Source organism: Myotis lucifugus, unplaced genomic scaffold (genome assembly GCF_000147115.1).
Source record: "Myotis lucifugus unplaced genomic scaffold, Myoluc2.0 scaffold_424, whole genome shotgun sequence".
Classification (NCBI taxonomy): Eukaryota; Metazoa; Chordata; class Mammalia; order Chiroptera; family Vespertilionidae; genus Myotis; species Myotis lucifugus.
The window spans coordinates 449924-477111 of record NW_005871472.1 but is presented as its reverse complement, the minus strand read 5'-3'; the positions used below and the strand labels follow the sequence as shown (position 1 = coordinate 477111).

At 37.7% G+C, this 27188-nt stretch overlaps 1 protein-coding gene across 3 annotated transcripts in view; it reads left to right on the top strand.

The window, feature by feature from the left end:
- The window catches only part of RECK (reversion inducing cysteine rich protein with kazal motifs), a 64210-nt gene that overhangs the window by 2815 nt on the left and 34207 nt on the right, over nucleotides 1–27188 (top strand). For 2 of the 3 annotated variants that reach the window (XM_014468060.2, XM_006102697.3), the window contains exons 2-6: nucleotides 8589–8647; nucleotides 15963–16037; nucleotides 16968–17004; nucleotides 21065–21150; nucleotides 22878–22925. In XM_014468060.2, coding sequence (XP_014323546.1) covers nucleotides 8589–8647; nucleotides 15963–16037; nucleotides 16968–17004; nucleotides 21065–21150; nucleotides 22878–22925 — 305 coding nt within the window. Of the gene's footprint in view, nucleotides 1–8588; nucleotides 8648–15962; nucleotides 16038–16967; nucleotides 17005–21064; nucleotides 21151–22877; nucleotides 22926–24539; nucleotides 24615–27188 lie in introns of those variants that run through there. The other variant, XM_023744031.1, reaches the window with a different exon arrangement.

Below are 27188 nucleotides of genomic sequence, written 5' to 3'. Positions count from 1 at the left end.
ATGAATTTCGTGCACCGGGCCTCTAGTAGAAATATAAAAACTCGTTTGCTTCTAGAACTCTTTTCCCTTCCTAGCACCTGGGGTAGATGATTTCTAAAGGCCCTTCCAGCTCTAAAAGTCCATGACAGCATAGAGTTTGCATTGTTTGATTAAAAAGAAAAATTTCAGTTTGATCTAAATGTGAGATTTGTCCCTTGTACTAAATTCTAGGAAACATTTATTACCTGTTTCTTTACATAAAGGCCATTGAGTACTACAATGGACAAAAGCTTCCTCTGTGTATCTGCAGAAAGTGTGGAAAATGTTCTTCAATCCTAAGCAAAAGTTGAGAACACAGTATTAAATTGTATTTCAGTGAAGGCTGAGCTTGTATTCCTGCTCTTTCCCCGTTCAAGATTGGATACGCCTGTTTACTCTGGTATAAGATTTTACAAGTCTTATCTGTTCTGACACAGATTTTCATTCCTATTCTGGGGAGGGTGTGGAGGTGAGAGAGTGATATTACTTGCTCAATGATTATCATCTCTTGGGAAGTTTGGCCACACCCTCTACATTGGAGTAATGCCACACTTCCTATTCCAGTGCACTTTCCTTCCACCCCTGTCCTCCCCCCGCCCCCTGCACCCCAACACACACTTCTAGTGTTCCCTTTGAAGGATGGGATGGGACCTTAAAATACAGTGGATCTGTCATGCGCCTGATAATAGCTCTGTTTCTATTTAAGATGTTTTGTTAGAGAACAAAAGAGGCAAAGAGTAAAATTACGGGCTAGGTTTCAATAAGTTGACATTTGAGGAATTATATAATAGTCAATCCAGAATCCTGAAAAAGAATGTAATAAATTTTAAGTTAGAAAAAGCAAACGCCTATCTGGAGGAAAGTAATAAGAAGCAGATTTTTTTTCCCAAAGAAGTATCTTGGCCCACACACTGCAGAAAGAGCTAGAGTTGGTGATAGACCAGATATGACAGTTTATTCTGGTATACTGCTAAAAGTTCCTGTCTTATATCCATAGATTTAAGCAACCTTTCATTAATCATACTTTCCACCATGTGCCACTTATGGAAAAAAGTAGAATAATATCAAGAGGTGTTTTTTTATATATAAAAAATGTGGGTTTTAAAAGAGCAAAACAGATACTACAGGTGTTTATATAAAATATATTTATTTATTGAGTGCTTACTGCTCACTATATGTCAGGTACTCTTCTAGGTGTGGGGTTGATGTTCTTGAGGAGTTTACATTCTAGGAGCGGAGAGATAGACAATAAACAGATAAATAAGATGATTTCTAGTAGTGATAAGGATGCTATGAAGGAAACCAGACGATAACATAGAGAATTCTGTGAGTAGAGGGAGAGTGGTTCTTTACATAGTGGTGATGAGAGGCCTCTTTTAGAAGGTAAAGTTCAGAACCAAGATCTGAAGACATGAAGGTGCTGTCCTTAGGAACAGAAACCAAGGCGGCTCAGGATTAGGGGGTTAGTTATGTGGCCCCTAAGAGGGGAGCACATAGAAATCCAAGGGTAGGAAATTCAGCACAAAACAACCTCAGAGACTATTTTGGAAACTAGAAGACTGCCAGGAGTCAAGACTCCTTTTGGAGACAGTCTCTCTGTACCTCTGATTGGTTCTGTCTCATGCATCTCTTATATTCCCTACTCTCCACCAACCAGCTTCCTCTTTTAACTGCACCACCATGAAACTTCAATTTTTCCCACCCATCTCTCCTTGACCTTATAGCTGCAGAGCCCACCACCAACTGGTTGCATACCTCTGTGCCTAAGTATATGATTGGGATCAATTTATCTTTTGACCTAGGCCAAACTCATAAGATGTTTGTTAAATTATGGGTTGGTGACCATATGAAATGTGGTACTGAAGTGGTACAGTGAGAGAAATACAACTTTTTGTATTTTTATTCCTAATACAAAGGCATTTTATAAGTAGAAAAGTATTACTCAGTAACCAATGAATACAAATTTTTGAGCTGAGCACTGTGCTAAATGGGTACAAGTTTACAGCCAGTCTGGGGATACCATAAGTACAAACATGAAATGATGAGAGAAGAGTTAAGTTAAAGTTTCTAGTCCTGACTAGAATAGTAGGGCTTTAAATAGCCAAGAAAAAAAACAAGCAAAAAAAACCCCAACATGGCTTGGATTTGTTGGAAAGAAAGGCTCGCTAAGTTAGGTCAGCAGGAGAGGGCACTTGAGCATTTCAGGCAGAAAGCTGTGTTCAAGGTAAATGTAGGCTTTCCTTGTTAAAAAATAATAGAATGTCAGGGCAGGAAAGGTTAGAAGATTTGCAAAATTTAGAATTAGAAAAGCAGGAAGCCATTATAGGCTCTTGATTAGAAGAGTAATAAAATGAAAGGGCTATTAAAAAATTAATCTGGCCCTAGCTGGTTTGGTTCAGTGGATAGAGCATCGGCCTGTGGACCAAAGGGTCCCGGGTTTGATTCTGGTCAAGGGCATGTACCTTGGTTGCAGGCTCCTCCCCAGCCGGGCCCTTGTTGGGGCTCATGCAGGAGTCAACCAATCGATGTATTTCTCTCATCAATGTTTCTCTCTGTCTTTCCCTCTCTCTTCAACTCTCCCTAAAAAATCAATGGAAAAATATCCTTAGGTGAGGATTAACAAAAAAATAATAATAATCTGGCAGTCATATCGGTAATAGAATTAAATGAATATACAGTAGGTCCTCGGGTTATGTGGGAGATCTGTTCCTACAGCGCGACGTAATGCGATTTTTGCCGTAAGTCAGAACCCACCTACATAAGCACCTACGTCACTCACATGGAGCACATACACAGCAGTAATGAAGTGAAACAATAAAAAAAATTTAAAAGAAAGATAACAATTCCTGACCTTTACTTGTGGTAAATAAATAACAGAAAACATAAAGCACATATGTACATACGTCAAAATGACGGAACTTTTTTTTTTATAAATAAATGGGAGATGGCGATGTAACCATAAAACGACATGTCGAGTCCAACGTAACCCAAGGACTGTCTGTAATTGGTTTTTGCAGCAGTGCAATATGAGGCAAGCAATGGAGAAGGTTATCTGTAACTTGCAAGTGATTCAGAAAGAAATAGAAAATATATATCTGTCCAGATAGGTAAAGCAGTACAACAAGATGATAAGATGTTAGTAATATTGAATCCAGGTGGTTGGGTATATGGATAATCATTTTACTGTTTGGTTCTTCATTGGCTGTTGATATATATCTATATATCTATATCTATCATCTATCTATATATATATATATACACACACACACGTATATTAAAGGGATAAATGCAACAATTGCAATAATGCATTTATAAATTAAAGTTGCAGTTGTCATTTAAACATTTTTAAAGTAATTGTCCATTTCCAGACCGTTTTGGAAATAAAAATTTGACTAAAAGTAAGAACAGATTTTTTATTAACATGTCTTTTTTATTTAGAATGACCTTTTACCAGTATCAGCTCAGATTTAGTTTTTCCCCATCAATAGTTTGGGATACATATGTTCTGTTTTAGTAATTTTTTAGGAAGGCATTAATTAGAGAAAATCTTTATTTTCTTTAGAAAAGAAAACAAGAATGGTTTTTCATTAACCAAATTGAATTATAGCTTTTGAGAGGCTTCTGTGGCAAATTCTCTTTTAACTTCAAAAATCCTATAATTCTATGAATATTTTAGTTTAAATTAGGGTGTGTATTTATTTTTTTAAATGCTGGTTGGTCTTAGAAGTTGCATTTTTCCCTTGTGGCTGGAGCATGTGCTTCCTGCTTACTTGCCTATCTTTAGTACACATGTGGCCCAAACCAGCGGCCAAACCTTGATGTTTCTAATTATTGGATAATTTGGCTTGCATAGTTCTGGGTTACACTAATACCTTCTTAAACGCAAGATACATGGCCTTTAGTATCAGTTTTTTGTCTATTAATTTTATAATTACAGACTCTTGGAATAAGAATGCAAAATAAGACATTCATTCTTATGTCTTTAATGAGAATAACACTATTTTCATTATATCAATATCAATTTTTATTTTGATTTACCTTTATTTGTTCAATTCCATTTTGTGAGAATAAGAGTTTTTCTTAAAGAATAAGAAATTAGATTAGAATCAAATTATAAACACAAATTTCTGGAATTCATTGTCTTTTGTATTGCCTTGGAGAGTTTTTTGTATTATAATAGTTGACTGACCCAATTAATCCATTTAATAGCTCTAAAAAGCACAAAGAACTTTAATTGCCACATTAATTGCATTTGAAACCCTTCTCCCCATTCTTAATGAAGACATATGAATTGATGCCTATTTGTAGACATTTATTTCTTGAAAAATATGCATTATTAAAGATTCTAAACTTTTTGTTGTCCCAGAGGAAGAAACATGTGTATCAACATAATAATGGTTAAAGTTAAGAATAGAGTGTGGAAAATGTGATGGAGCATAGGTTCCCTAGACTGTTCAAGGGAGGGTGGCAGTTTTCTCCAGGGAGGAAATGTACTATTATAGAGGAATGCTTGGTTGTGAGGGGGAAGGGAGTTATTGCCAGAAAACTTCAGGCTGACCTCTTTAATCCCATTTTGTCAGAAATATCAGGCATTTGGAAAGACTAAAAGAAAATATGTCAAAATGTTAACATAGGTTCCAGCAGGACAGTGAGAGCATAGGTCATTTTTTTAAATCCTCACCTGAGGAAATATTTTATTGATTTTAGAGAGAGAGGAAGAGGGGGGATGTGAGAGACAAACATTCATCAGTTATTTCCCATCTACACCCCGACCAGGGACTGAACCAGCAACCTAGGTATTGTCCTAACTGATAATCAAACCCGAAACCTTTTGGTGTACAGGACGACACTGCAACCAACTGAGCCACCTGGTCAGGCCTTATTTTCTTAATGAAAAGAAAAAAAGTTATTTCAAAATTTTAACTTGGGGGAGTCACTCCACTATAAATTTCACCTTCACCTTTATGTAGGAAAAAATAGGCTTTTTATATTTATATTTTAAATAAAACCTTCCATTGTTATTGAAGTTTTAATTATAACACATTTTGTGTCTTTGTTCTTTAGACGTTTCCTCTAAGAAACTTTTTCAGAAATCCCTAGGCCCAAATCAGACTCTTGTCTGCCTGATTGTTTACTTTTTGCTAAGCCTCTGCTTATTGGGACCATATGTTATCCTGAGCTATGTATCATGGCTCATGATCAGCTGGATTTTCTGCCCTCATGTGACCTTTATGTTAGACTAGAGCATTGATGTTCAGTTTGGTGTTCCACAGCAGGCACACTGGCGTGCCACAAGAATTTTTAAAATATGCAATACCTGCCTGGCCGGTGTGGCTCAGTGGTTGAGCGTTGACCGTGAACCAGGAGTTCAGGGTTCGATTCTGGTCAAGGGCCCATGCCCGGATTATGGGCTCAATCCCCAGTAGGGGAGCATGTAGGAAGCAGCCAATCAATGATTCCCTCTCATCATTGATGTTTCTATCTCTCCCTCTCCCTTCCTCTCTGAAATCAATAAAAATATATTTTTTTAAAAAATGCAATACCTGACTATTTAGTCAGGGCACTGACCTCTCTTCCCTTAGATTGTCAAATTAAAAAAATGACAACAGCCAACACAATAGTTGTCTGCTGTGAATGAATCAAAATTTTGCCACCCTGGCTTGTGTGATTCAGTTGGTTGGGCATTATCCTGTGTACGGAAGGGTTGTCAGAAGGGTTGCCGGTTAGATTCCTTGGTCAGAGCACATATCTGAGTTGTGGGCTCCATTCTTGGTAGGGGGCATGTGGGAGGCAGCTGATTGATGTTTTCCTCTCACATTGATGGTTCTCTTTCCCTCTTCCTTCCTCTCTCTCTAATAATCAATTTTTTAAAATCTTTAAAAAATTGTGCCATTTTTTTTCAGATCAGCAATATATATATATATATATATATTTTTGGTGTGCCACAGGATTTTAGTAATTAGTTTATGTGTGCCATTAGATGAAGAGGGTTGAAAAGCACTGCTCTAGAATAGTAACACACCCCTCCTGATTATCTCTATAGCCAATTTATGAATTTTTCTGGGCCCATAATGCTGTGCGGCAACATTTTTTCTTTTCTCTAATTTGATATTTGGCAAACTGACACTCTGAAAATGTTAATAAGTGGCATCAAAAAAGTTTTCTGTGCTGTGAGAAATCAGTCTACTTAGATCCCTTTATAGGAGATTAATAATGAATATTAGCATTTTAAAGTATTCATGAAGTCCTGCAGTGAAGAATTCTCTTTATCATTTCCATATTTATTTGTATATGGAACTTTTTCTCTTGAGGGATAGATAATAACAACTCATGAAACAGTGTTTAATAGAACACAAGTTTGAGAAACATATTTATACTAGAGGCCTGGTGCACGAAATTCATGCACAGGGGGCGGGGTGCCCTCAGCCCAGCCTACAACGATGCCAGCATTCCTCACCCTGGCCTCCGACCCAAGGCCCCTTCCCTCCTTCCGCATGGCTGGGGCGCGGATGCTGGGCTTGCATTGCCAGGGTGACGCCACCAGTGTCCCGCCCTGGCCACTATGGGCGCCGCCATATTTGTCGCAGAGTGATGGTTAATTTACATATTACTCTTTTATTAGATAGGATACCTTCTTTCTCTGTTCTTCAGAGTGGCTGTTCCAGACCTCTACAATTTCAGTCCAAGCCTCCAACCCCATCTCAACCCTTTTTGTTTTCAGACCTAATCACTATTTCACTGAGAAAATGTAGGCTGTCAATTTCCCGCTTGATTTATGAGTGCCCTTTCATCCTTTCCTCTTGTCTAGACTTTGTTCCACCATCAGACTGTAACCTGGATGAAGTCAGAGAGCATAACATTTATTCATTATTATATCCCTAGTCCCAAATATAACCCACATCCTATATTCTGGGTATACAGCAACTGGGTATACAGCAATTCAATTCTGCACTGACCACCAGAGTTAGAACAGACCATACAAGTTGAAGGGCATGAGCCTTAACAAGACTGTCCTTACTTCAGACACCAGCCACACTTTGGGGGTCCTCAAGCCACCCACACTTCCGACCAGCTGGCTATAAATCCAGATTTACCATGACACCCTCAGAATGAATAATTCACTGCAATGATTTGTAGATCTTGAGGAAGTACTATAATTATGATTACAGTTTTATTATAAAGGATACAAATCAGGAGGACCAGTCAAAAGAAGAAACATACATGGTCAGGTCTGGGAGGAAATGCAGAGCTTCTGTGTCCTTTCCTCATGGAATCAGTGTGCATCATCCTCCTGGCACATCAGTGCCTTCACCAGCCAGGAGAGGTTCACTGAGCTTTGGTATCTAGAGATTTTATTAGGATTCCGTCACATAGATGATTAATTGAATTATTGGCCATGTGGTTGAACTCAATCTTCATTTCCCCTGTCCTGCTGGAGGTTGAGAGATCGAGGTGATATCCTGAGGATCAAAGCAACTCTCTTATCACGTGGGTGACCTTTCTGTACCTGATGATATCTAGGTGAGACCTTGGGTCACTTCATAAACATAACAGAGGCATTCCTATTACTCAGGAAATTCCAGGGGTTTAGAGTTTCCCCAGAACCATGGACAAAGGCCAGTCTAAAAAATTGGAAAAATCTTCCCTTGATCCTGTATCCTCCTATAACTACCACTCTCTGTTTCCCTTCCATTACTGCAAGACTTCTCTAGAGCTAACTTTATTTGCTATAAACAAATACTTCCTCATCTCTGGTTTATTTCTTAATATCACTCACTTCTACCAAGTCCACAGAAAGTACATTGTGGTCACTAAGTGGCCTCGTAATTAGTAAACCCATTTCTTTTTTTGTCTTCAACCTAACCTGACTGTTCTGGTGTATGACACTAGCTACTCCCTCTTCTGTGATGCCACTTTCTTGCTACCTTTCTGACCATTCCATTTCAATCTCTGTCTTTGTTTCTTCCATGTCTCAGATATTGCTGTTCTTTAGAATTTGATGCTGTGTTCACTTCTCACTAGAAACTCTCCTTAGGCAATGTCACTGATTTCCATATACCTTCTTTATGCTGATGTTTCCAAATTTGGATCTTTAGACTTGGCTTTACCTGCAATCCAGACTTGGATTTCTGACTTCACTGGAATTTCTATCTGGATGTCCTGTAGGAACCCTAAATTTAACATGTCCAAAACAAAATTCACTCTTTTTTTCTTTTTAATTTAACCTTACATTATAAGTATAGTAATAGAATAGAGTCCATAGGGCAATTGTAAGCATTGAATAAGATAATGCATAAAGCAAACTTAGTAAAATTCTGGCACATGGAAAGTACACAGTGCATTAACTATTATTACATGACAATCTCTCCTATGAGACTACAAGCTTTTTGAGGGCAAGAACCAACCGAGCATTGTCCTTGGCATCTACTAGATACACAGTAAAGTTTTGTTGAATTAAAATGAATAATAATAATCTGTTGAATAAATTGTTTGTTGTAACCATTCAATTTAGCTTAACTATCTTGTTTATTTAAAGTGGGCAACTTTGGGTATTTGTTTTTTCTTCCTAGGTGCATTGTGTTGTGATCATTCCAAGGATAACCAAATGTGCCATGATGTATGTGAACAGGTAAGCATACATACTAATTCTAGAGGGTATTAGTTATGTAATTGTTTATAGTTACATAACTGGATGCAATGCATGATCCTGGATTGGATCCTGGAATTAAAAGATTGCTATAAAAAGAATATTATTGGGATAAATTGGTGAAATTTGAATATAGACTATAATAATATTGGATCAGTGCTTGCTCTGACCCAGAATTTGGTGATTGTATTGTGGCCAGGTAGGTGGAGCCGCCTTTCCACCTTATTCTTAAGAGATGCATGCTGAAATTTAAGAATGAATATTGTGTCTGCAATGAATTCTAAAATGTTTCATCAAAATAATAGTAATATATGTGTTTATGCAGAAAGTTAAACCATATGTTGCAAAATAGTGGGCCAATCTACATGAAGACTGGATGTTCACTGTACAACTTTTGAAACTTTTCTGTAGGTTTTAATTTTTCTTGTTGAGCCTTTTCAGGCAAGTTTTACTGAGACAATACCTAAAGTCTTAAAGTCTTCCCTTTCTTTCATCATCTTGGTTGTGTAGTTCTAGCCTTAGTGCTTGAGAAGTAATGGCCTCAATCATCTTTTGGAGTTCTCAAGTAATTACCTGGATTTTGTCACTGCCTAAAACCAAGAAAGCTATCTAACTGGGATTAAAAGTACTCTCAAGCAATATTATGAATTTAGAAAGATTTTTGCAAAATACTTTCTAATTATAAAACAAGACAGTGACTTGGCTTGCCTCAGAATTCATGTCAAAACACTATAGCAGATTAAGTTTTCTACAAATTTATTGCCAGAAAAATAGCTTTTAAAAGCAAAAATGGCCCTTTGATGCTGTCACCATAAGGGAGTTTTTAAAAGCTCTGCTACTTTTGGAAACATTGCTTTCCTGACTTTTTGCTTTGTTTCTTCTTGTTTTTTTCCACTAGGTGTTCTAATAGGGTGAATGATTTTTATGAGCCACTTCCAACAGGCAAATTCTAATTTCTTAAACTCAGAAATGTTGGAAATCCTATCACTTAGTAAATTAAATGAATACTGTAGTTACCCTAATATAGAACATTCTTCCCTGACCTAGTTTCACTTTAATTGAGAAATTAGGCAAAGAAATAAGGCAAATTGGGCCCTAGATATTGCTCTTATTACTAGTTACACAAATGTTGAATGTAACTTTGATCTCCAGGTACACACTAAACTGCAGAATTAGATTTATTCCCAGATGAGGAGAGAAGTAAGGTCTGGGTTACATATGTTCACTCTCTCCTACCAAACTCAGCAGTCGGGTAAGTCAGTCAGCTAGTCAGTCTTCACAGTCACTTGGAGGCGTGAGTGAGTGAGCCATGTGGAGAGAAGCCAGGCTGCTAAAACTAGCAGAGCTCACTCAAATGAAAGGAAATACCTGGAGTAAGGAATAATTATTTCTTCAGTAGAGAATAAAGAAAGTATGGAGTCTTGATGACATTTAGGTTTTAAGTTGGAATGAATAGTAGTATCCCTGATGGTTATGGGAGGTTGGGAAAATTTTCTTTTGGCGGGGGGAGGGGAAGGTGAGTTGCTGAATCATCAGTGAAAACCACTGTGTGAAGACATTTGGAAATTTGGAATTAAAACTTTAGAATTTGAATTTCGATAAGTCAGGGCTGGTGTTTTATAATAGTCAACGAAAGAAGGTATCAGATGTCAAGGAGTTTGTGATCTGAGAAAAAGCCCTTAATTTTTAAAAGAAAAATTAGGAGAGATACTCTAGAGAAGGGATTTTGTTTGCTTTGTTTATGCTGAATCCCTCACTCACTGCTTAGACTAGTGCCTCACATGAAAACTCTCAATAAATATTTCTAGATTGACTGACTGGGGTGGTAGGGCTCAAAAGTCATAGTGCAGAGATTTAAAATCTTTTTTTACATTTAAATTTATTATGTAATATTTCAAGTTTGCAAAAATGTATTGTTTTTATATATATACTAGAGGCCTGCCGCCCGAAGATTCGTGCAAGAATAGGCCTTCCTTCCCCTGGCTGCTGGCACTGCCTTTGCTCTGGCCAGAGCCGCCTTTCCGCCTTTGCTCAGGCCCGGAGCCGCCTTTCCACCTTCCCACACTGCCCAGAGGCCCGCCATCTTTGTTGGGTTAATTTGCATACTCACTCCTGATTGTCTGGTGGGCATCGCGAAGGGATGGTCAATTTACATCTTTCTCTTTTATTAGTGTAGATATCAATATCTTTCCAACTGTTATAAATTCTTTGAATATAGAGATTGTAATCTGTTTTATTCATCTTTGTTGTACTCGTATCATACCATTGCTTAAGGAAGTTGGTCAATGAATGTGTACAAGTTGTTTGGTGAAGACATGGATGCAATGAAAGGAAAATGTAGGATATTATTTGGGGAAGTCAGTAAGTCAGTGCAGGAAATTAAGATTTGTTTCAAAAAGAGAGTCTTTGCTTGTTTGAAGACAAAACTAAATGAGTTATGACAGAAAGAAGAGATAAGTATGAGTTAAAAACCTCTCAAGATCAGGAGTGTAAGCTCTGCGATCTGATTATTTCTGCCTTGAATGGGCTACAGTTTTGGTTATTAAGTTTTTTGCTCTTAGATTATTTGTGTAACATAGTACATATTCTGATATACTGGGTAAGTATGCATCTTTCTTACGTGTGATTATCAGTTTAGTGAGAAAAGTAACTGCTTCTGTTCAAGTCTTTCTTATCTAAAAATGTACTTGCTGCCTCTGTAAGCTAAATTAGTTATTTAACTTATTTATATTCCTAATATTATTAGTTATTTACATTTCTAATAAGTTATCTCAGTTATTGATATTCCTAATAACTATCTTTCTTAGTTAATTTAATCTACTTTATAGAATTATAATTTTGGAGGCAGAGTGACCTGATAGATTATCTAACTTTTTTTTATTTTATTAATCCTCACCAAAGAATATGTTTTTTATTGATTTTAGAGAGTGGAAGGGAGAGAGAGAAACACCCATCAGTTGTCAACCAGGGATCAAACCCACAATCTGGGTATGTGCCCTGACCAGGAATCGAATCCGCCCCCTTTCAATGGGTAGGACAACGCTTCAACCAACTGAGCCACACTGGCTAGGACGATTGTCTAACTTCTTAATTTTGTTTGTTAGATATTCAAAAAACTGAAACCCAGGGAACACATTTTTTTTCTTTTTTTAAAAAAATATATTTTATTGATTTTTTACAGAGAGGAGTGGAGAGGGATAGAGAGTTAGAAACATCAATGAGAGAGAAACATCAATCAGCTGCCTCTTGCACGTCCCCTACTGGGGATGTGCCCGCAACCAAGGTACATGCCCTTGACCGGAATCGAACCTGGGACCCTTGAGTCCGCAGGCCGACGCTCTATCCGCTGAGCCAAACCGGTTAGGGCGGAACACATTTTTTAAAAAATATTTTTTCCTGTGTACCAGGTTCTTTACATGCATTATTTCATTTAATGCTAACACTAAGTCCTTGAAGGAGATAATATTATTGTCTGCATTTTATAGATGAGGAAACTGAGGTATGGCAAAGTTCAATTACTTGCCAAGGTCTCTAAGGAAATAACTAGAGGACCAGGGACTCAAACCCAAGTGTTTGATTACCAAGTCCATGCTCTTAGCCACCAGGTTGAGGCCAAGTAGGTCGCTCAGTACATTGTTCTTTCTGCTGTTCTAAACTGTTTCAAGTATTGTAGGTTCTTTGCTTTGTTTGCTTGTTTATTTGTTTCTTTTTTGTGAGGAGATAAAGTTGAGGCAAAAGAGGATGAGTGAAAGCATAGCTTTCTCTGTACTTCTTCCCATTCCACTACCAATGTCATATGCTTACTTCTTTCTTTCTACCTGTTTTTATTCTTCTTGCCTTTCATTGTCTTTCCTTTTCCATTTATTTTCCTTTTCTACTTTTTTATCTTTTTATCATGGGAATTATCATATATATATATATATATATATATATATATATATATAGATACACACACACACACACACACACACACACACACACACACAAAGGTAAATAAAAATATAATAACCCCCCCCCAAGCTGGTGTGGCTCAGTGGTTGAGTGTCGACCTATGAACCAGGAGGTCATGTCATGGCACCTGCCGGGGTTGTGGGCTCAATTCCCAGTGTGGGACATGCAGGAGGCAGCTGATCAACGATTCTCATAGTTGATGTTTCTATCTCTCTCTCCCTCTCCCTTCCTCTCTAAAATCAATAAAAAATTTTATACACACACACACACACACACACACACCAAACTCCCATATTCAGCTTTAGCATTATTAAGTCAAGGCTAGTTGTGTTTCATTTATACACCCATCCACTCCTCCACCCTCAATTATATTGAGACAAGTTTATATTGAAACAAATCCCAGTTGTCATATAATTTGATCTATAAATTTTCAATTTATATAAATACTCATTAAAGTAGTCTAAAAATAAAAACATCATTATCACTTCTTTTACAATGTAATATTCAAATATCTAATTATTTTTCAAATTTATTGTTTCACTAGTAGCCCCGCACACGAATCCGTGCGCCAGTAGCTTGCCAGTAGCTCGCTGCCACCCTCCAGTAGCTCTCCACTCGCTACCCTGCCCTCCTGTAGCTTCCCACACTCCTTCTCCCCCTCATAGCTTGCTGCCCTGCCCCCTCCTGTAGCCACCCGCTTGTAGCCAGTAGCTTGCTGCTGCCCTCCTGTAGCTCTCTGCCTGCTGCCCCGCCCTCCTATATCTCCCTCTGCCTCCCCTTCATAGCTTGCTGCCCTGCCCCTTCCTGTAGCACTCCACTGCCCACTTGTAGCTCACTGCCCCACCCTCCTGCTGATCTGTGTTCTGGTCATTACACGGTTGGTTGTTACGCTTCCTTGCATAACGACCATTTGCATATTACATCTTTATTATATAGGATAAGTTTATTTTTAATTTGGATCAGAATCCAAGAAATATATTGGTTATATATCTTTTGGTTATATATATCTTTTCTTTTGATATATGGGTTTCTTCTTACAATTTGATGAACAAATCTGGTAATTTATTCTGTGGTGTTTCCCACGGTCTGAATCATGTTGTTCACATCCCCATGGTTTTAATGTGTTTCTCTTTTCTCTTTATTTCTTAGCAATTAGTAGGTAGGTTTAAAGCAGAGCTGTTCAATAGAAATTTATACAGTAATGAAAATATTCTATATCTGTGATCCAGTTCAGTAGCCTCTAGCCACGTGTGCCAAGTGAACACTTGAAATATGATTAAAGAGACTGAGGGACTGAATTTTTAATTTTATTTAGTTGTAATGATTTTAGTTTAAATTTAAATAACCACACATGGCTATCAGCTACCTTATGAAACACATCCAGAGACTTGACCAGATTCACGTTAGGTTTTGTTTAAGTCTTCCTCATAAATAGTATTGTATCTGGTTGTCTCTTTTTATAATATTATCAGTCATCATTGATAATCGCCTAAATGCATTAAGTCACTAGGGGTTGCAAAATGGCGATATTCTAGGTCTCTTCACTTATTAATTACTAGTGGCCCAGTGCATGAATTCATGCACATTGAAAGGAAATTAATTAGAAGAAATATTTTAATATCACTATTCGCCCTTTCTCTATAATAGAAGCGTCAACCAAATTCACGATTGACAATGACAGATCGAAACACACTTGTGCGAATGACGCCCGCAAAAGCTTTATATGTATCGCTCATGCACAAATCAACTTATCCTTTTATAGATATAAAATAAACTTGCTTAATTAGACCTGCGTTCTGATTTAGCTTAACTTTTTCCAGCCCAATGAAGCACCCCAACTTCTCTTTTAGGTAATGATCAGCAACACAGCAGTAAATATCAACACGAAGCAGATTATTATTGTAGATCACACAGGGAGAACAAAGGGTAAAATATTTAACTTCAGCAGTGTTTGACTCAGTGAGAAAACCTGAAGTCATTTTCAAGGTCCACCATTTCTTCTTTTCAGTCGGGTCAAGTTTCTAAGCTTTCTAAATCTCCATTTTCTGGCTAATGAAAAGAAAATAGGATTCCACCGAGTCTCCTATCTACCTACTCCAGGACTTCTGTGAGGATCAAATGAGATGAGGCATGAGAAAACACTTCACAGACATTTGGTTAAAGTGTAAATGTTTCCACCTGGTTATAAAGCAAGTCGTATTCCTGGGCTGAAGAAACTCCAAGGAGGCTAGTTGCTAGGGAGAGGAAGCCAGGCGTTGCTACATGACATCATTACCCGGTGCCCACAGCCACTGTTTCCGGCTGGGCTGGGCTGTGGGCCCCATTTTGCACCATGGGATCTCGGCAGCATCAGCTGCAATTTGATGGGCTGTCGCTCGGGGTGGTAGCAGGGCCTGTGTCCCACTTGGGGGAAGCCGAGTGTTGCTTTGTGGGCGCCAGGTCTGCGGTGCTGTTTCTCTGTAAATGGCCAGTGCACATCACAGCAGCTCCTGTGTTGAGCATCTGCCCCTGGTGGTCAGTGCACGTCATAGTGACTGGTTGGATGGACACTTAGCATATTAGCCTTTTAGATAGATAGATAGATAGATAGATAGATAGATAGATAGATAGATAGATAGATATATAGATAGATTGTTGGTAGTTTGGAAGGAAAAGGCTACTAAAACTAACTGTAGATAAATCTTTTTTCACTGTCCTTAGCATTTATGGATTTTATAGCTTTAACTAACCATGAAGGTCTGTCTGATATACATGAAGATTTATAATTTACTGAGACATCAAATAGTTAATTTCATTAACTAAAGTTCTGTTTGGAAGTGAGCCAGGTAGCCTTGTGAGTGAACTGTCAGCTCCTCAGCATCTATATTAAAAAACAGTTTTGTTTCTATTTTATGGCACTTTGCAGAGAAGTTTATGCCATAATGCTATTCACAAATTTATTCTTCACCAATATCAATGTATAACATAGTGTATTTTTTTATTGTGGTCAGTTGACTTAAGCAGTTTTGTAGAACAGTTTAGGATAAATTTACTGGGGTTTTTTTCTTCTCTCTCTCTCTCTTTTTTTTTTTTTTTCTCCCAGGCTACAGTTTGGTAGCCTGGATTTCTCTATTTTTGGTCATTAGGAAATAGGGTCTAGAGACTTGCTATATTTGCATTTTCTTGATTATTTGCCAGATTAACCAACCTTTTTAAAAATGTCATTTTAATGTAGATCCTTTCAAAGGTTTCCATTTATAAGAGGAAGATATTCTAGACAACTGATAAATTCAGAAGATAATACATTTTACCTCTTTTTATTTCTTATGAAAAAATGCCACAAAAACTTTTTTCTTTTGTCAAATAGATATTCTCCTCAAAAAGTGAATCCCGACTAAAACATCTGTTGCAGCGAGCCCCAGATTATTGCCCCGAAACAATGGTAGGTCTTGTTTAACTTAACTATGGAAGGTTTTGTCTAAATGAAGTCATCTAATGAGTTCCCTTTAGATTTAGCAAAATTTTCAATGTGAAGGAGGTTTGTGGTCAAAGTAAAATGTTACATTTATCTAGGTACTTTAAAAAGATCTTCACATAAATTGCTAGATAAAATATCTTTCATTTTTATTGTTTATTCTCTGACATAGGAAAAAATAATATTAAATACAAATGTAGTCTTTAAATTTCATTATAATAGTTTATCTGGAATTTGGAATTGTACTTATTATATTTTGACAATTTTATGAAAACTATATTAACTAAATTTTATATTTACTTTGACTTTGAAAAGTTGTATTTGTGATAAGGGAAAATGTATGATTTTTCATTATTCCTGTCTTCCCATTTCCTGGTATACAGTAGATGTATTGCTTGCCTGTCTGAATCATGTAACTTAAAATGTCTCTAATGTTTGGGTCATCGTCCTCAGTGTTTGAGGTGCTCATAAACCAAGCTAAAAAAATCTGAGCTTGCTATGAGTGAGTCTCTTTAGATACGATACAGTAGCTTGGGTTATGTGAGGGGGGGGGGGGGCAGATGGAGATCACACAATTCTGAGTGATTCATTTTCCTTCAGTCACTCTATACTTTTGTCTTTGTACTTAGAAACAGTGATTCCAGTAAGCAGCTTGAGTAACCAGACTAATCTTCAGTGCTCTTAGACGGGAAGATGGGAAAAGAGCAAGCAATATTTTGCATTTGTTTGATTTTCCCCCCATAAATATAGCTGGTTGATACTCATATAGTACTAGAACATTGACTGTTATAGACACAAACATAATAAAAACAACTGTACATAATTTCTGTAGAGATTAAGTGTTGTATTTAGGAACTGATTATCTACATAAAAGCCTTTTGGTGATTACAATTTTAGGTTGAAATTTGGAGTTGTATGAATTCATCTTTGCCAGGTAAGTAATAGAAGTGTAACATTTAGCACTTTTATTTTTAAAAACTTACTGTGATTGTAAAATCTGTGTCATAGCCCTATAACTTAATGTATGCCCTTGAGTTTCTATCCTCTCTTTTCCATAGGCACTCAAATTTTCAAATGTATACTTTATCCTCATTTACTCAATACTTAACATGTTAAGTGCCCAGCCTGTTTTGTCTTCTGGACGGAAAGTATAATGTCAGTCACCGGTGACTGACAGGGCGCTTAATGTGTTAACTGTATTCTTGTCTCCACTTCACCAGGATCTTAGTTTGTAAATCTTACAGCTTTTTCTCAGTACTTACTCTCTTTGATTTCTCTGTGACATTTGATGATATTGACCACTTACCTCCTTGTGGCTGTACCTTGCCCTTTCTTACCTTTTTCCTCTTAACATCCCCCACTTCCCACTGCCAACCACTGCCCCAGGACGGTGGTTATTCCTGAGTACAATCCTCTTCCATTCTTTCTCCACACTCACTCTGCTAACTAATCAGCTCTGGGAAGGTAACTTTCAAATCCTAGTCAATTGGGGGTTTTTTTTGGTTTTTAAATATATTTTATTGATTTTTTACAGAGAGGAAGGGAGAGGGATAGAGAGTTAGAAACATCAATAGAGAGAAACATCAGTCAGCTGCCTCCTGCACACCCCCTGCTGGGGATGTGCCCACAACCAAGATACATGCCCTTAACCGGAATCGAACCTGGGACCCTTCAGTCCGCAGGCTGATTGATGCTCTATCCACTGAGCCAAACCAGTTAAGGCCCTAGTCAATTGTTTGTGACTTCTAGACATCTCTACCTGGATCACTGCATCTAAGTGGTATCTGAAGTGCAAATCCAAAACCAAACTCATTTTATGATTGTCACTCTTGTGAATGATACTATTGGAGATCAAGTTATCTTTGGCTGCTTTTTCTTCCTAACTCCTTTGACTTTCCGCTTATAAAATATTGCATCTGTCTTCACTACTCCTAGTTCAAGCCTTTTTTATATATATAATGTATTTTTATTCATTTCAGAGAGGAAGGAGAGAGAGAGAGATAGAAACATCGACGATGAGAGAGAATCATTGATTGGCTTGCCTCTTGCAGGCTCCACACTGGGATCGAGTCCACAACTGGGCACATACCCTGACTGGGAATTAAACCAGGGATCTCCTGGTTCATAGATCGAAGCTCAACCATTGAGCCACATCGGCTGGGCAAGCCTTTCTTATTACATTCTTGGGATAGAATATTGTAAAAAACTTGTAATGGGTACCAGTATTTCAACATATCACAGCTGTCCTCCCCAGCCTTTCAAAAAAAATCCCTCAAGGGTATCCATTTCTGTTGAAATAAAAGCCAAACTCCCTAGCCTTGCATTCATGGTCTCCTAGGATTACTGGTAAAGCTTACTTTCCAGTCTTAGTTAAAGCCGGTGCCTTGAAAAATGGGAATAAACCTTACATATCTCTGAACTTTAAAGGCTGTCATACAGTGTGAAATTTGCATTTCAAACATTTGTCTTCCTGGCATTGCCCACATTCTTACCTGTCTTCCTAATTATCCCTCGAATGTCCTGGAATTTTATTTATATACTAGAAGCCTGGTGCATGAAATTTGTGCAAGCGGGGGAGGGTTCCCTCAGCCCAGCCTGCACCCTCTCCAATCCGGGACCCCTCAGGGAATGTCTGACTGCCGGTTAAGGCCTGGTCCCTGTGGGCTGTTGGACATCCTCTCGCAATCCAGGACTGCTGGCTCCTAACCGCTCGCCTGCCTGCCTGATCGCCCCTAACCACTCTGCCTGATCGCCCCTAACCACTCTGCCTGATCGCCCCTTACCCCTCTGCCTGCCTGCTGATTACTCCTAACCGCCTTTCCCTGCCAGCCTGATTGCCCCTAACTGCCCTCCCCTGCCAGCCTGTTCACCCCTAACTGCCCTCCCCTGCCAGCCTGATCACCCCTAACTGCTCCTCTGCCAGCCTGATTGCCCCTAGCCATCTCTGCCTCAGCCCCCGCCACTGTGACTTTGTCCGGAAGGAGGACCAGACAACCAGCAACCTGGTCTAATTAGCATATTAACCCTTTTATTATTATAGATATATATGCACATACACATTATTTTTACCAAACTGATTTCTATAATGGAATAAATCATATATTTTATCTATTTCATAGTCCACAGAATATCTAATAGAGTGTCTTGTACATAGTAGAGGCTCAGCAAATATAAATGCTTGTCGAATAATTTAATATTTTCTAAGAGGCCACTGGGTATGTGGAAACAGCAATATATGGCATGATGGTATAAAAGTTCACAGAATTTATGACCTACAGTGATTCCATTCAAAATTATATCTAAAATGTGAGTGATTCTCAATAGCAAAGATTTAAAAGAAACTATAGGCAATGGGGCTAGAAAAGAGTCTGTTGCCCTTTTTACTCTTAAAACATGTAGGGATATAGAGGCTTATGATAGTCAGTATTTTTAGCCAATTGTAACAGTTGGGATGGTTTATACTATACAGGGTTGGGCAAAAGTAGGTTTATAGTTGTTTGTATGGAAAATACTACAATAATTAATAAATAATAATACAACAATAAGCTGTATTTTGCATCCTCACAACTATAAACCTTTTTTTGCCCCACCCTATATTTTTAGAGCTTTATCTGTGGGCCACTTTTTTGCTTTTGTTTGTTTTGTTTTTTAGCAGAATGCTTCTGTTTGTTGTGTTAAGTCCTACTTTGATTTGGAGAACTATGCTACTTATAGCTTTTGAAACCCTGACATTTTTTTCAGATGTAAATAATAATCTAATTTATTGTATATGTGGGTTTGAAGACCCATGTATTACATGGAAGCAACATAAACCATTTTTTAAAATACCATTTTATTCATTTTTAGAAAGAGGAAGGGAGAGGTATATATAGAGAGAAACATCAATGATGAGAGAGAATCATCTATTGCCTGCCTCCTGCACGCCCCCAGATCCAACCTGCAACCCGAGCATGTACCCTGACTGGGAATCAAACTGTGACCTCTTGTCCTGGTTCATGGGCTAATGTTCAGCCACTGAGCAACACCAGCAGGGCCATAAAACATTTTTTAAAAGATATAAGGAATTTGCAGCATCCCTACAAGCATAAATCTTTTCCTCTTCATAATTATTATATCTCCTAATTTTATTCTATGAGTCATTCATTGACATTTGATTACAAAAAGGGCTCTAAAAATACACTAAATTTTTTTTTATAATTTTATAAAAAGGTGATATTATGATACATCTTGTTATCAGTGATTTGGTTGGAGAATTAGCTGCTGTACATAAACTGAACCAGAAGAGTTATTTTGCCCATCAAAATTAGTCCTGGCTCATAGGAGATGTTCCTGTCTGTTTACCAAGTATTGATTTTAAATGGTGTCATGGGCTTCACACTACTGTAGGTATTTAATATGTTTGAATTCAGTACCTCCTTGTTAAGTTAAATTGGAATCTTTGCCTCTGCTTCACAGTCTAAAGGTGAGGAAGGCCTCTCCTTGCTTTCCTGAACCTGTATTTCCTCTAAAGATGCTACCTACCCAAGAATGAGAATGACCTAGAGCAGCGGTTCTCAACCTGTGGGTCACAACCCCTTTGGGGGTCAAACGACCCTTTCACAGGGGTCGCCTAAGACCATCGGAAAACACATATATAATTACATATTGTTTTTGTGATTAATCACTATGCTTTAATTATGTTCAATTTGTAACAATGAAATTGGGGGTCACCACAACATGAGGAACTGTAATAAAGGGTCGCGGCATTAGGAAGGTTGAGAACCACTGACCTAGAGGGTTTAAGGTGGGCAGGGAGATGAGAGAAAAAACAAAGGACCTGATAATAGCATTGGGAATAAGGCTGAGGGGAGAGGCTTACTAATTTTGAGGCCCTTTTGTCTGAGCTAGTTTTTCTGTAAACACTTTGATTCTTAGTGGTATCCACAAACCAATTTGACATGCTGTTTGTATTTGTCACTGTTTATGACCAAACATTTGAACGTTTTGTTTTTAAGGTGTGTTTAAGAAATCTGACGGCTGGGTTGGCTTAGGCTGCTGTGAACTGGCTATTACCTTGGAGTGTCGACAGGCTTGCAAGCAGGTAATACTGAACAACCAGGCTCTTGAAAAGCATGAAGTGCAGTTTGGGTTTTAGTTGTGCATATGTCTTGAACCTTGGCCACCTCATACCTTTGGAGAGGTGACCTATAAAGCTGAAAATTTAGTATTTCTTGCAGAGACCACTTCCTTTTAGACTCGCTGCTTTTTCAGTTATGGCTGCTGCATATAAGACCCCGAGCCCTCTCTTATTCTTTCTCAACCTCTCTGCCATACAAAGAAAGAATATTCATAAGTTATATAAATGTCTAATCACTGTGTTGTATACTTGAAACTAATATACTATTGCATGTCAACTGTAATTGAAAAATAAAAATTATTAAAGAAAAATAATGAATATTGTAGGAATTGAGGCCTTTTGTACTTTGCCTGTGGTCATGCTTAGTCAGTGCTGAATGACTCCAAATGGTCATGTGAATTTGGGCTATGCCTAAGTAAGAGCAGTTGATACAGTTGGCTTATTTTGCTTTCATTTTCCCTTCTGTCTTTCATCCTGGGTTTTCCCTGAGTATGTTCTTATATCCCTTCTCGGCTCCTAAGGTGAGCATGACTCCTACAGTGAATTATGACTTCTTTTTTATTTGATATATCTCTAGTCCAGTTCAGGTTAGGCCCCAGAGTTACTCCTCATTACGTTCATTTTCGTATGGCTCCTCAGAGTGTTGTCAGAAAACTAGTCTGGTTCCTCATACTCCTAGTGGTGGGAGTAGACTTAACTGGGAAGTTTAGGTGGACCTGAAACCACAGCTGGAAAGCCTCTTTGATTTTCTTCTTCTAATTACTGTCCTCTGGACAGGGGTATGTGAGACATAGTGTCACCTTCACTTTCATACATACCACTGCAACATCCTTTGGGCAGTATACAGCCTAGCTATCTGCTGTTCTCCTCCAGGCATTGGGATGAAGCTGAGTTGCAGAAGATTGGAACTATAATGGATCTAGTCCCCATCCTCTTCAGCTGGCCTATTCAAAATTACATGAGCTTAGGTGATAGAATAGAGGAAATAGAACAAGGGACCAGAGGCCATGGCTCTAAAACATCTCTAAATAGGGACTGATATCATGTGGAAGAATAACCATGCCTTTTAATAACAAGCCCTCAGCAGATTTGTTATGGCTTGTTTTATATAGAAAGTACATACTTTCTATGTAAAAACTTAATATTTCTCTGAGCATCAGTTTCTTCATCTGTAGAAGAGAAAATATCTCCATTAACTTGTTAAGAGAATTACATAAAAATAACTTGTTAATTTCTAGGGATAGCCTTTCCCTCTTTAATTGCCCTTTTTGTTATATATGGATCTTTTCTGAGGAAAAGTTAGTATGAGAACTTATAATATGAAGGGTTAAAGAAGAAGCAAAATATAAATATCCTGGCAGAGCTTCACAAGAAAATTTGCTGCAGAGTGGAATTCAGCTAAAAAAAAAAAGTCTTCTGATTTACATTTCCTTCAAAGTTATCTAGTTTCTGAAATAACAAAAAGACTGTGTTATTATGTGAGATTAAAGCCATAAAAGGTTAGAGTGAAGTTCTAGCATATCCGATAGGTTCTGGGACTGATGTTTGTTTAAGAGAAATTGCATGAAATGTGTTTGTTGTATATAAGGAATTTTAAAATATTTGAGCATAAGGTTTTCCTGTTCTTTTTTATTCTGTGCTGAATAGCAATGTATAATAAAATTAATGGAGAAATTTGTTGTCTCATTTAGGCATCTTCAAAAAATGATATTTCCAAAGTTTGCAGAAAAGAATATGAGGTATGTATATTATTTAACAAATTTGGATAGATTATTCAGATATTATAAAAATGGATAGAATCACTTAAATTTTAAAATGAATTCATTCTTACATAAATTGCCTTTTACTTTTCAGAAAATATAGCCTTGACAAAAATATCATTTGTCTTGTTTAGAAATCTTAAGACTTTAGTTGACTTTTGTTGAAATTAAGCATTAATTTTAAATAAATACCTAAATCACATATACAGAGGATTTAACCTATAATGTTTTCTTAACAAAGCAATTGGTTATATCCAAAGTTGTAAAATAATTTTTCTTAGGATCCATATTCTCTTTTCCCCTTTTCCTATCCCTTGACCCCCCCAAAAAAAAAGAAAAGAAAAGAAACAAACCCATATTGCTATTGTGAATAGCTTCAATTTTTCCTAGGATCTTGCATTTGGGTGGGGTCAGGTGAGGTGAAAGTACTAACTTACAAAGGCTGTATTAAATCTGAAGGAGTCTTGTCTCCCAATGGTGGTATTTCAAGCACTGTGATATCGAGATGGGAGAGTTATTAGGGCAGAAGTAGGTAAGGTGTTTCATATCATGCAAATATGTACAGAAGTGTCCCTGATGTAAAAAAGTTCCTTATTGGGACTACTTTGTTTTGTTTCTAGAATTTCATGGTGAAATGTGACAGCATTATTGTTTTTTCATAGTATAAGACCATGTAATTAAGGATACTTAAGTGCATATACCTCACTCATCATCTATAATAATAAAAGCATAATATGCTAATTAGACCGGACATCCTTCCGGATGAAGCGGGGCTGCGAGGGAAGCCCGTGTCCTGATTGCCTGCCAGCGGCTGGAGGGAAGCCCGGTTCCGGGTGCCAGAGGGAAGCTGGTGCCAGCAGCTGGGGGGGAAGGAAGGCCTACTCTTGCATGAATTTCATGCATCGGGCCTCTAGTTTTTATATATAAACATTGGAATTCTTATTGCTTTTTTTTTTTTCCCATCCTCTCCCAAGGATATGTTCATTGATTTTGGAGAGAGAAAGGTGGGGAGGGGCAAGAGAAACATCAGTCAGTTGCCTCCTGTGCAAGCCCCTACCAGGGTTTGAACCCGCAACCTAGGTATGTACCCTTAGCAGGAGTCAAATCCAAAGCCTCAAAGCATATGGGACGATGCTCTAACCAACTGAGCCACCTGGACAGGGTTCTATTGCTTTTAATAGTCGGTGTGCTCTTGGAGAAGAAAGACAAGACAACTTTCTTAACTGCTTCTAGATTATAGTTCTGATTTGCTTTTTTTCTCTTCTCAAAGCTTATAATTCTGCCTCTTGATTAATATTTTTAAATTGGAGAATCTTATTTATCTTTTGTCTCTTTGTACTATTTGCTAACTTACCTCTGTTCCTCTGAAGACAAATTTCCAAATTAACTGTAACTTTCCTCTCTTCTTATTGAAGAGAGCCTTGCTATAAAGAAGTAAAATACCTTTTTTTTCTTCTTATCTCTCTACCTTTGAAATAACTAGTTTTAGTTTCTCTTGAACAAAGTGGCTAACTATAATTCCTTCTTTTCTCCCACATGATGTCTGACATTGTCCATCTCCTGTAGCCTGTCCTCCATTATTTTAGTGTGCTTCCTTCTCTTGTCTGGATTTCCGCATTGCCCTAGGAAGTCTGCCAGTATGTGTTGATGAAGGACGGGACAGGAAAGGTAAGAGAGATAAACACTGTCCTATGAGAGAAATACTAAGAGTAGTTTACTTTTAGTAGTTTATTTCTCTTACTTGGTTTAGAATTAAGAACCTATTTTCCAAAAAGCTACATGCCAAGAGAGTTCATTTGTATATATAAAAAAGTTGAACCTCCTAATAATTCAAGAGAGTTCAAAACTCAGTTTGATTTCTTATATGTATTTAGAAATAAAAAGAGAGACAAGAGCACTTTAATACAGAAAGAGGGTTCTGCATTATAAACCCCAAATAACAATCACTGTCATGATTGTTGAAATTTAGTTTAAAGATAATGGCTAAAGTGAATTGGGTAAGTTTGGTATTGTGGAACCTATTTTAACTGGATTGGTTGTTTATCAACATTAGAATAATTTATAAAATTAGGCTTTTAGTATCTTTTTCTTAACACTAGAGTGGTCCCTGGGGTGAACTTCTATTTGTGTAAGTTTTCCTTTAGGCTTACGATATTAGGGGTTAGCATTTATCCTGAAGGATGGTTTTTTATAGTTTGATTAGAGATTCAGAGAGTGAATAATATATTCAAAGGAGCTAATGTTTCTCTTTCTTGGTGAGCTGATGCAGAATCGCTTTTGAGGGGATTTCCTAAGAATTTACTTACTTGAATAAAGTTAAAACATTTTAATAACATTTAAGATTCTGAGTTTGTTTTCAATGAAGCTAAGATAAATCAGTTAAATGTAAGACATTATTATGTCTGATTTTATAACATCTGGTTTCTTACACAAATCAATACTAGTAAATATTTATTGAATTCCGAGAGGCAGGGTTTTTTTGTTGTGTGTGTGTGTGTGTGTGTGTGTGTGTGTATTTTTTTTTACTGATTTCAGAGAGGAAGCGAGAGGGAGAGAGAGATAGAAACATCAATGAGAGAGTCATTGATTGGCCTCCTGCATACCCCACGCCAGGGATCAAGCCGCAACCCAGGCATGTACCTTGACCAGGAATTGAACCGTGACCTTCTGGCTCATAGGTCGACATCAGCCACTGAACCAAAACAGATGAGGCCCCAAACTAGGCTGATAGCAACAGAGTTGAGTATTCAGGAATAAATGAGAGACTTGAAGGCAGAATCCATCCACAGAATTTATTGATGGATTCAATATAGGAGATGATATTCAGGGAAATAAAAAAATAATTATTAGTGAATCAGTGAATTGGGAGATAGAACTGAAGAAATTGCCCTAACCGGTTTGGCTCAGTGGATAGAGCGTTGGCCTGCGGACTGAAGGGTCCCGAGTTCGATTCCAGTCAAGGGCATGTGCCTTGGTTGCGGGCACATCCCCAGTAGGGGGTGTGCAGGAGGCAGCTGATGGATGTTTCTCCCTCATCCATGTTTCTAACTCTCTATCCCTCTCCCTTCCTCTGTAAAAAATCAATAAAATATATTTAAAAAAGAAAAAAGAACTGAAGAAATTATTTGGCATAGCTGCATATAGGGACAGGCTGAAAGAGTTTAAGGGAAATGGTGGATAGAGAAAGTCATCTAATTGGAATACTAGAAGAGAAGAAAGAATATGGAGTAGATTCAATGTTTAAAGAAGCCCAACAAATCCCCAGCAGGATTTTAAAAATGTATATTTATAGACACACCTCATAGCCAAAGATCTTAAAAGCAGTCAGAAAAAAAGGACATCACCTTTAAAGGAGACCATCAGCTGATTTCTCAATAGCAACAGAGGAGGCCAGAGACAGAATGATACCTAAACTTCTCTGAAAGAAAATAACTATTAATCTAGAATCCCATGTCTAGCAAAAAAATTTTTTCATAATTAAGATATTTCCAGACAACAATAGCAGAGAATTGCCATTACTGGACCCTTTATAGAAAGAATTCCTCTCTAAAGGAAGTTCTAAAATAGCTATAATTATTGAAATGCAAAAGAAAAAAAAAGAATGATGACAATACAAAGTGAGTAAGTCACAACATACACATTGTTTAAAACAATAATGTATTTTTTTAGTTTTTTTAAAAAGAAAATACACAACAATAGCATATACATTGGGAAGGTTGTTTAAAGAAATTGAAGTATGTTGAGTGTTAGGTCTTTTTAAATGTTAATACCTATATCTCAGAGGTAGTTAGGAATGCAGGACTAAAGAAGAGAAGAGAAATCATGCCCAAAGATAACTGTGAAGTAAACCTTGAACTTCAAGAGTAAAAGAAAACAATGAAAGAAAAAGCATACGGCCCCGGTGAGGTCGGGATGGCCCCGGTGAGGCTGTAACGGCCCTGGTGAGGCTCAGACGGCCCTGGTGAGGTTGAGACTACTCCAGTGAGGTTGGGACAGATAAAGGGGACCAGTATAGACTGATGAACAGGGGTAGATACAGAGGCAGAGCAACATTGAACAGACTGTCAAACTACAGTGGGAAGCCTGGGGAGGGTTTGGGGGGGGGATTAAGAGATCAACTGAAGGACTTATATGCATGCATATAAGATTAACCAATGGACACAAGACACGGGAACAGGGGTAGATACAGAGGAGAGCAACATTGAACAGACTGTCAAACTACAGTGGGAACCCTGGGGAGGG